Here is a 10,584-nt window from a genome sequence, read left to right on the forward strand (position 1 = left end):
TGTGGACATGTATATTCAGTGAAATGAAATGTAGTTCTTTGCAATAGTATCTTCATATCTGAACCTATGTTTGGGTGTCACTTTTGATTGCCTGTGCTAACGCGTAACTAAACAAAGACACTATAATGGTTCACTGCGGAATCTTCCCGGTTGCCTTATATCCAACTGGCAATCTGAACAAATCGTTGTTGCCATGTTGTTTTTATTTTCTGAGGAAAAAAATCCTCTGATTTCTGTTTACAACACAAGATTCGACTGCACAAGCACAGGGTATGAGTGTGCTTGTCTTGTCCAGGCGAGATCCGGTGAGATTTGGGTTTGTTTTTGGGCCTTACTGAAGAAGTAGCATCCTAGGAGTAGCGGTGGTTCGTCCGGGACCACTCATTCGAACGAGCAAGCCCTACTAACCAAGCTCTACTTACTACATGCTAGATCCGAGCCAAGTCTCCCATTTTCAGTTTCGTGATGTACGTCTGTTCTGCTTCCTCTGTCTACGCGCCTGTGCTGTCTTCTCCTTCCAGATCGGGAAGGAACCCCAGAAAAACAAGGCCTTGCTATGTGAGGAGTGAAGTAACTGGCTCAAGACTGAATGAAGACTTTGGGTGCGAGATTTAAAGCTCTGTTTTGTTTTCCTATTTCGCTCGCGCCACCGGGTTCTTGGCTGACAGCCATTTTGTATCTGTCATTGTTTTAAATAGCCCGCTATAGCTTCGCTATAGCACGCTATAGCATTTACAAAAGGTTTGCGCTAAGAGACGTTGGTCCAAACAAATGAATAAACATTTTAAATAGCGCGCTATAGCTCCGCTATAGCATGCTATAGCTTTTAGAAGAGGTTCGCCGCTAAGAGGCTTAGCGCGCTATTTAAAACTATGGTATCTGTTGGTTGGGGCCATTGCTACACTTGCACTCACCGAATCTCTCATACATCTGTCATCGATCCATCCTCCGCTGCGCTACCCAGCTCTATCTTTTCATTTTTCAGTTGAACTCCTGCTCTGCCAGAATTTGTCCCAACTGGTGGTTTAATTTCTCAGATTTTACTCACAATCAAAATTCAGGTGTAACTATTAACAGCAGAAGCTTCAGCTTTGCTATATTGACAGTAGTAACTGAATCAATGTAAAGGCTCGCTTTGCTTCAGCTTTATGCTGTTGCCACTGCTGTCATCCATGTACTGGAGCTCCGTAAATAGTCGTACAAACTACTCTTACTTCTAGTTCAACTTGGTTGAATGATTAGTTATTTCGAGAGAAAAGATGTGGCCTAGTTTACTTGGGCCAGTCACTTGCTCTTGTTTCCTTTTGTTATTGAAATTGAAGTCAAACAACTTACAATATAAAGCGGGGGGAAACCCTTTTTCGTCGATATAGTGTTCGAAAACATTGATCGCTATATTGTTGATGTTGTTCATTCTCACAAAATTTAAACACATCCTCGGAACTCTCGAGTTCCCTCATGGCAATGAATGAAGTTGTTATTTAAGCTTGTGCTCAATTGCTAGATTGATACTTTGCTAAGTTTGTGGCAAGTGTCTCTGTCCAAAGTCTACGAGGATTATAATAGTTGGTTGCACATGAGCAGTTGTTTGCAGTCTCTCCATGCTAAGCTTTCAGGAATTTTAGAAGTGCACGGGCGCTTTGATTCAGCAGCGCCGGTCCCGTGAAGAAATTTGGTCTGCCATGCCAATGTACCGCGGTCCGCAGATACTGTTTTCCCCTTGAGTGGGGAGTCAGCAAGGGAGGCAGAAGGCTGAGAGAAATCATACAGTATCCTGTACCTCTCTTTGTAGCAAGAATGTATAGTGAAGAGAGAATGGGCAGTGCTCCCACGTGATTCTTTTTTCTTTCCTTTTTACTAGCTTCACTAGCACCTGTCCTATGAATGAATGAATGGTGCTAATTAAAGCGGACTGATTTTTTGATTCACTATATTGTCAGCAATTATGGGCATCTATTTTCAGTGTAGCCAGTTCTTATTTCGTTGCAATACCATGGTATCTCAACCTGCTGACTGTATTACTTGCCGCACGTATGGATATATCTAAATGTATTTTAGTTCTAGATACATCCATTTCAACGACGAGTAATTTGGGACGGAGGGAGTAGTATGGACTGGAAGAGATTTAAAAGTTCTATTCCAATAGACACGATCTGTGGTTTTTGTAATCACATAGAGAAGTGGAACAGAGTAGAACGACACAGGCCAATGAAAGCAAGAGTTTGTTCCTTTTTTTTTCTAGACTAGAAAAAGAAAATCTCATGTGGACTCGGTAGCCAATCTTGGGCTGTTATAGACGTGGGCCTGACTTACGGATCTGGGCCTTGAAGGGCTATTCGGGCTCTTGTTGGGTTTACACCTCCAGTCGTCGTCACTGACAAGGTCACACACGCACACACACAAGGAAGGCGGCGGCCGGCCATGGATTCGCCCGAGATTGCCGCCGGCGACGGCAGCTATGACTTCTGGCTTCTGCCTCCGCTCGCTCTCCGCCGTGATCTCCGCACCCGACGCCACTCGGTAAGCCCTTCTCTTCCTGGCCGGCGCTTCTTCTTGTGTCGCGTATGATTTATGCTGTCGATTCGATGCGCTGGCAACCGGCATGAAGCCGGTGGATATGCGGGCGGGGGTGGGAAGGATTCCTCTGTTTCGTCATGAAGGCTGTTCTGCATTGGTCCTACTAGTTGATACGAGCCTAGAGTTATTCTGCACCATTTGGGAAGGATTCCTCTGTTTCGTCAGGGTTTGGATGCAAGCTTCAGACTCTGTGTGTGTCTGCGCTTTTATACAAAGAACAACAGACAGAGTAGCCTCCTGCCAGTGACCAAATCAAAGATTCGCCTCAGCCTCAGCCAAGGCAAGCAAGCAGAGGAACATTGCATCATGCATGCCAGACAAGGAACAAATGGCTTGGCTGCTCTGCACCATCCGGTGTGCTAAAGCTGAAGCTGCACATAAAAGGTGACTCACATCACCTTCAGCATCAGCACTGCCGCTTGATTCCTTGTGATGGTTACCCCTTGCCTACTAATTCCTTTCCTCTTTCTCTACAAAAGGGCAAGCATATATGTATAAATGCGTTGCTTCACCCCATAAAAAGGAAACAGAATACGTGTTGCCTTGAGATGCCTTTGTTTCCTTCCTTGGAGTGTTTGCACCAACATAGGATCAGCAAAGCATCAATCAGCTGTCGCTGTTTGCATAACAAGAAATGTATCAGCTCACCACTGCCCATGGTTGATTAATTCCCCCATTACCGTTGAATTCCCGTTGATGATCGACGGCATTATTTTGTAGTTCTGTGAATCTCAGAAACGGGTTAGATGTACCCAGTGGGCACCATACATCTTGTGTAGTATTAGTGATGCCCGTCACGAGATTTAATAATGCAAGTCTTTGCTTGCTCTCTCAGTTTCGCATCTGTAAATTTGAAGCTTCTTGCACCTATAAATATATATCACCTCCCAAGCTTCTTGCATATCCACCATCCATTCTCTCTGGTAACAACACTTTACATTGCAGTGTGGCCTGACCTCCGGTCCTCCTGGTAGGCATACATGAAATTATTTTCAATGAGCATTAGTACCTCATAATTGCTGGTTACGTGTGCCATCCAATAGTAAAGTATTTGATTTCATCAATAATAGTACTTGTGAAGCTTCATCTGCACAAATAACACATTATTTTCCTAGCACCGGTCTATATATAACCCCCATAGGGCTCTAAAATCATGGTTTTCAATTTCAGTTTCAGAAAAATTTCAGCACCAACCGAAATCACTGAAATTCAGTGAAATTCAGTGATTTCAGTTTCCATTTCAGCCAAATGACCGAAATATTCACTTGAATTCAATTAAAAATTTGAAAAATTTAAAAAATATTTTGAAAAATATCGAAATTGTTGTGCTATACTGAAATTGCTGAAATATTTTGGCCGAAACATAATATTTCAGTGTCTGCTGAAATTACTGAAATTCTGTGAATTTCACCGAAATCTCACTGAAAGTGAAAACCATGTCTGAAATAAATTCCTTCAATATCTTCGACTCAGTATATCTTGATTGATTGCATGCAGGATCCATTCCAATTGATGGAGACAGTTGGCATCACCGCGGCAAGCTGGGTGGTGGGCAAAGCGTTGCGCCCACTGTCTGCGGCGTACTGGAGGCATGGGGTGCAAGCTCCATGCTTGGATCCAACATGGAGGCCCTAAAGATGCAACTGTTGTACGCGCAGGCGATGCTGAACAACGTCCGGGGCAGGGAGATCCACAACCATGCCTTTGGGGAGCTGCTAGATAAGTTGCGGCAGCTCGCATACGGGGCTGAGGACATGCTCGATGAGCTCGACTACTTCCGCATCCAGGATGAGCTCGACGGCACCTACCATGCTGCCAACGTGCATGCTGCGGGCTGCATCCAAGACCTTGCCCTCAACGCTCGCCACACGGCCAGAGCGTGTGTGAATAAGCTCAAGCCACCGGCATGCTCTCGTGCTGCTGACGAGCAACATGGCGATGGCAAACAAGGATGCCTCTCAGGCCTCCGCTTTTGTGGACGTCGTGAGATTAGATCCTCTCCCTTGTCACCTGCCAACGAGGTTGTCCAGAAGATTCATGGCGGATGCACACCAAAGGTTGCCTCCAGCGCTCGTGAAGCTGCCCACGCTGTCGGTAAACACTTCCCATGCTATTCTTTTCCATCTGTTCACGATGATGATCTTGGCACTGTCATGTTGGAATCCTCCAACGCTCCAGGAAATGGACATCGATTTCTTTGTGGCGCTTGGCTCTCCCCAAAGGCTCAACCGAAGAATCATGTTGTGCAAGCACCAAAGTTAAAGTTTGATAGGGTAGAAATGTCTACAAAAATAAAGGGTATCATAGAACAGTTAAAGCCTGTATGTGGTATGGTCTCCACCATTCTTAATCTAGAGCTACTAGGCTTCAGCCGTACCCCTGACCTGAAACTATAATGAACAGAGCCAAAACCACCCCAGAGATCATAGAGCCTAAATTATACGGGAGGGATAGCCAAAAAAGAATTATTGTGGATGAAATTGTTGATGGTGAGTGTCGTGAACTTACTGTACTTCCAATTGTTGGCACGGGGGGTATTGGGAAGACAACATTCACACAACACATATATGAACAAATGAAGAGCCATTTCCAAGTTCCCATTTGGGTATGTGTCTCTTTCGATTTTAATGTGAATAGGTTGGCAAAAGACATTGTGAACAAGATCCCCAGAGTTAACAATGAAAACAACAATTGTAGCGATGAAGAACTTATCATGCAAAGAATAAAAGGAAAGAGGGTTTTGCTTGTCTTAGATGATGTATGGACACATCATGAGAATGAGTGGAAAAAACTACTAAATCTGTTTAAAAAAGAGGGGGCAAAAGGTAACATGGTTATAGTCACGACTCGAATACCCGAGGTAGCAAACATGGTTAAGACAACTGAATGCTCGCTGGAATTGGAGCATCTATGTCCTAAAGACATTATGTATTTCTTTGAAGAATGTGTATTTGGTGACCAGAAACCATGGGTTGACCATCCAGAATTATCTGAAGTTGGGAGCAAAATAGTAAACAAGCTGAAGGGTTCTCCTCTTGCAGCAAAAACTGTTGGTAGATTACTGAGAAACAAACTTACATTGAAACACTGGACAAATGTTCTAGAAAGTAAAGAATGGGAATCACAAAGCAATGATAATGATATTATGCCAGCTTTAAAGCTCAGCTATGATCATCTACCTTTCCATCTGCAACAATGTTTTTCTTTCTGTGCTTTGTTTCCTGAAGATTATGAATTTGGTAGTGAAGAGTTGGTTCACTTCTGGATTGGACTAGACATTTTACACTCATGTGACCAGAATCAGAAGAGAAAAAAAATTGAAGATATTGGACTGTGCTATTTGACTGACTTGGTAAACCATGGATTTTTTAGAATGAATAAAACGGAAGATGGCCATCCTTATGATGTCATCCATGACTTACTGCATGAGTTACCGAAAAAGGCTTTCGCCCCGCTTTATAAATAAAGCAAACCACCACAGCCAAACGGTACACATAAGTTCACCCACACACACAGTCGCACGGACAAAGAGTACGAATCGGTTCTGCCGAGGCACAGCTCAACAAGCCCAAAAGAAAAAAAAGCAAAGAAACGACTGCGGGACAACCGCAACCGCAACATCAAAGGGGAGCTAATCTGGCTCGGGCGGTGGCGGAGGGAGCAGCGGAGCCAAGCGGAGAGCCATCACGCGAAGGTCGGAGATGATGGTGGTGATGGCGTCTCGGTCCTGGTGACGGCTAAGCGGCTGCCAGAGCTGCAAATAACCACACAATTTGAACACAGCATCAGTAGCGCGGCGGAGAGGAACCCGCTGAATGACAAGCTTATTACGCACAATCCAGATCGTCCAGGCGAGAACCCCAATGAGCAGCCACCTAATGTGGCGGCCCGATACGGGGGTGGCCTGGATCTCGGCAAGGAGGTCAGGGAAGTGAAGGTTTCATCGTTTGAATGTCTTAGCATCTATAGTTCTAATATGAGGCACATACAAATTCCCCCGTGTGTACGTCACTTTTCTATAATCATAGATAACACGGATGTAGAGGACAGGGTGTCCTTTGAACACTGCAATGAAAATTTGAGTGCACTAGATAAACGGCTGAAAGTTGAACACCTACGCACTTTAATGTTATTTGGTGATTACCATGGAAGCTTTGTCAAAAATTTTGGTGGATTGTTAAGGGAAGCTACGGCCCTTCGTGTTATATTTTTGTCCGAAGCATCATATAATTTGGAGGACATATTGCATAACTTTTCAAAACTTGTCCATCTTCACTACCTAAGGATCAAGTCGTCGTTGTATTGCCAGGACTTGTGCTTACCAAGTGCATTGTTTAGATTGTATCATTTAGAGATTATTGATCTGCAAAGTGTGCAATGCCGTGTTAGTTCAACTAGAAATATTAGCAACCTTGTAAAGCTACATCATTTTTTGCTGCCAAAAAACATGCTTCAATTTCATTCTGACATTTATGGGGTGGGAAAACTAAAATTCCTTCAGGAATTAAGAAATTTTAATGTGGGAAAGGAGAGTGATGGTTTTGAACTGAGTCAGCTCGGGCCACTGACAGAGCTTGGGGGATCACTTGGCATTTATAATCTCGAAAATGTGCAAACAGAAGAGGAAGCAAATGAATCGAAATTGTTGCGCAAGAACCACTTAAGAGAACTCATACTACAATGGGGTAGTTGGCCATCTAATAATGATCCTGTAAAAGAAGACAATGTTCTTAGAAGTCTTGTACCACATAGCAATCTTCAAGACTTGTGCATTAGAGGACATGGAGGCACCAATTGCCCAGCATGGCTATGTGAGAATCTCTCAGTTAAATGCTTGGAATCTCTTTGTCTTGATAATGTATCTTGGAAGAATCTTCCACCTCTGGGAGAGATGTGGATGGTTAATGAGCACGGTGAAGAGTATCAGTGTTGTAGTATCTCGTCTCCAGGCTTCCATAATTTGAAAAGGCTACAATTAAGTAACATATATAGGTTGAAAAAATGGGTTGGAAATGACAATTGTTCTTTATTTTCTCACTTGGAAGTTCTCATCATTAAAGATTGCTCTGAACTCATGGAGTTACCGTTTTCACATCCTACTTGCTCTCAAGCACAGCAGGAGAAGAAAATGGCTTGGTTTCCTAGACTACGGGAGCTTGTCATTTTTTACTGCCCGAAACTAGTGTCTATGCCTTCTATCCCTTGGTGGACTGGTGCTCCGTGCTCTGCTCAGCTAGAAAGAGTGGGAACTGGTATTGAGCAGCTGGTTTACCCAAGCTATGGAAAAGAATTTAGCTTGGGCATTGAGGGAAAAGGTGGTGAGGGCGATGAGTTCTGGAGTGGGTTGAATTTCTCTAACCTAACTGACCTAGAAAAGTTTCATATGAAAATAATCCCTTTCCTGTCGCTGGATAAACTCCGAGTGCTAACATCTCTGAAGAAGATCGATATAGAGGGTGTGAGCAGTGTCTTGCCGCCGGTTGATTGGGATTGGTATCATGGCATGTACAGGTTTCCAGTTGAAGTTCTCCACATCAGCAGGTGTGATGCTAGTGGGAAAGAACTGACACTGCTTCTATCTTTCCTTCCCAACCTCTCAGAGTTGTTTATAAGCGAGTGCAAGATTATAACTGGGTTGGGTGTGGTGGAGGATGCGGAAACTGTTTCTAGAGAGCAGGAGCAGCAGACAAGAGTCGGAGAGGAGGAAATAATAATAGCAGCGGCAGCACAAGGACTTCTCTTCTTGCCTTCCCAGCTACAGGAGTTGATGATTTATAATTGCTCAAATGTGAGCTTACTCGCCAATTCATCGCATGACAACCACACAGAAGCAGGAGGGGGGCTCCAACGTCTTCGCTGCCTCCGCTCGTTGTGGATAGACAAGTGCCCCGAGTTCCTGTCCTCTTATTCATCCTCGCTGATCTCCTCTTTTCTCCCTTTCCCGACCTGTCTGCAAGACCTCGACTTATTGGACGTGAAGCACATGGAGACTCTGCAACCTCTCTCAAACCTCACCTCTCTCACCGGATTAATGTTGAGAATATTGGGAGGTTCGACAGAAGAGGGCTTATGGCCCCTCCTCGCCCACGGCCACCTCACAAAATTACACCTTTATGCTGACTCCGATTTCTTTGCTGGTTTCGACCCCTCACGGCCGCATGACAAAGAGGTTTTTGCCTGTTCCTCCAAGCTCTTCTATCTATGTACGGAGATCAACACAGGATTCCTTGCTGCGCCCATCTGCAGCCTCCTCTCTTCCACCCTCACCAAACTATACCTCAGTTTCGGCACAGAGATGGAGCGCTTGACAAAGGAGCAAGAGGAGGCTCTTCAACTCCTCACCTCCCTCCAAGAGCTCGAATTTTCGTGTGGATTCAATCTGCAACGCCTACCTGCAGGGCTACACAACCTTATCAACCTCGAGAAATTACAGGTCGAAAGTTGTGATGACATCAAGTCGCTGCCCAGCCTTCCGAGCTCTTTGCAGGAATTAGTGATGGAACATTGTCATGCCACCAAGTCGCTGCCAAATGCCCTCCCAATTTCTCTGGAAATATTGAGGATCTGCCACTGCGATGCCATCAAGTCGCTCCCCAAGAATGGCCTTCCTAGTTTAATGCTAGAGTTAGATGTCCTTGAGGGCAACAGCGAGGAGCTAAAAAGGGCATGCCACAAGCTAATAGGAACCATTCCAATTGTCAGAGCCTGACCATCCAAGGTACGTAACAAACTTAACTACTCATTCCCAGTTCCTCCCCCTACCTTTTTGGTTACTAACTTCATAAGCGTCAAAATAATTCTTATTTGTTTTGTTTGGTTCATCACACTTGTTTTCTTCTAAATAGCTCACCTGTTTTACTTTAGCGTGCAGGGTTCTCCTTCAGTGTGGATGTTCTTATAGCCTCCTAGAATTCTATATGGATTCAAGCATGGTTTCTGGTGCCAGCGGCAAGCATGATGGTCTCCATTGTATCAACAACTCTGGTTAGTACATGCAATTAATTAATCAACCAGTACTGCGATAGTTCCTGCACACTGCTTAGAGAAAAAAAAAACGTTGTTTGGTGTTCTGCTATTGTTTTGAAAACCTGGAGCAGTTTTCGCTTCACGTGTCATTATTGACTGCTGAGTACGTACTTGTTTCCTTATCCCAAATATGCCAAGTCATTTCTCTTGTTCAGTTTACATCGTTACCACATAATCTGAACATGTACTTTGATTTTTGTGCTCCGCCGCTGAGTTGTAAATTCTTCTAACCTTGTAGAATCTATGCATTCACACACTGCTCCAACATCATAGCCTTGTAGAATCTCCGTGGCATCTCTCTCTGAGAATAAATTAATATATCGTTGTGTGCATATGTAAGATCACAATTACCCTATAAAAAAAACGGTACATATTATTTACATTGCTTCTTCCTGATCCAAAGCTTCAAGTCAATTTTTTTCTCGTTTGATTTTACCTCATAATTACTGCATAATCTGAATTCTGAGCAGAATGTTCATTCTATTTACTATGCAGGGCTCCATACGTTCTTTTCGCCTTGCAAAATTCTCTCCATAAATCCATTTCGGTCATTGTGTGGTATCTTCATCCTATATGTAAATCCATAAATCCATTTCAAAGTCACCCCCTCCCTCCCCCCCTAAAATTTATGATGTACTCAACATTATTTGTTTGCTGTACAGGTGTTCTTATGCTCATTCTGGCTGTTTATAGTTACTTTGCATTTACATTTCGGTCATTGCTCATGAAGACTTGGTGGTGTACTTGGTTTTTTCTGCTGCGGCGGCCAAAAGATCACAACAGCATAATGGTGGAAGAAATGAGATCCAGTGACTTTGTACTGAAATTAAGGTCTGCAGTGTTTTCAATTCAATGCTAGACTGATGCCAATACCAGGTGTTCTTGGATTCTGTCATAACTGTTGTTGCTTATTGAAATTTAATGAATGCAGGAACTTTACAAGAAAAGAATGCACCTCAATCATATTAGTGCTTGTTTGCA

General features: G+C 43.8%; 1 protein-coding gene and 1 pseudogene across 1 annotated transcript; both read left to right on the plus strand.

Moving 5' to 3' along the window:
• Positions 1-4,089: 4,089 nt before the first annotated feature.
• Positions 4,090-6,049, plus strand: LOC123046812 (putative disease resistance protein RGA1; annotated as a pseudogene).
• On the plus strand, positions 6,047-10,584 carry LOC123039439 (uncharacterized; the record flags this gene model as incomplete). Its single annotated transcript, XM_044462612.1, has 5 exons — positions 6,047-9,295; positions 9,449-9,561; positions 10,099-10,178; positions 10,266-10,434; positions 10,535-10,584. A coding segment is annotated over one exon (3,240 nt), but the record flags the coding sequence as incomplete, so codon positions are not given.

The sequence above is a fragment of the Triticum aestivum genome, chromosome 2B, assembly GCF_018294505.1.
Source record: "Triticum aestivum cultivar Chinese Spring chromosome 2B, IWGSC CS RefSeq v2.1, whole genome shotgun sequence".
Classification (NCBI taxonomy): domain Eukaryota; kingdom Viridiplantae; phylum Streptophyta; class Magnoliopsida; order Poales; family Poaceae; genus Triticum; species Triticum aestivum.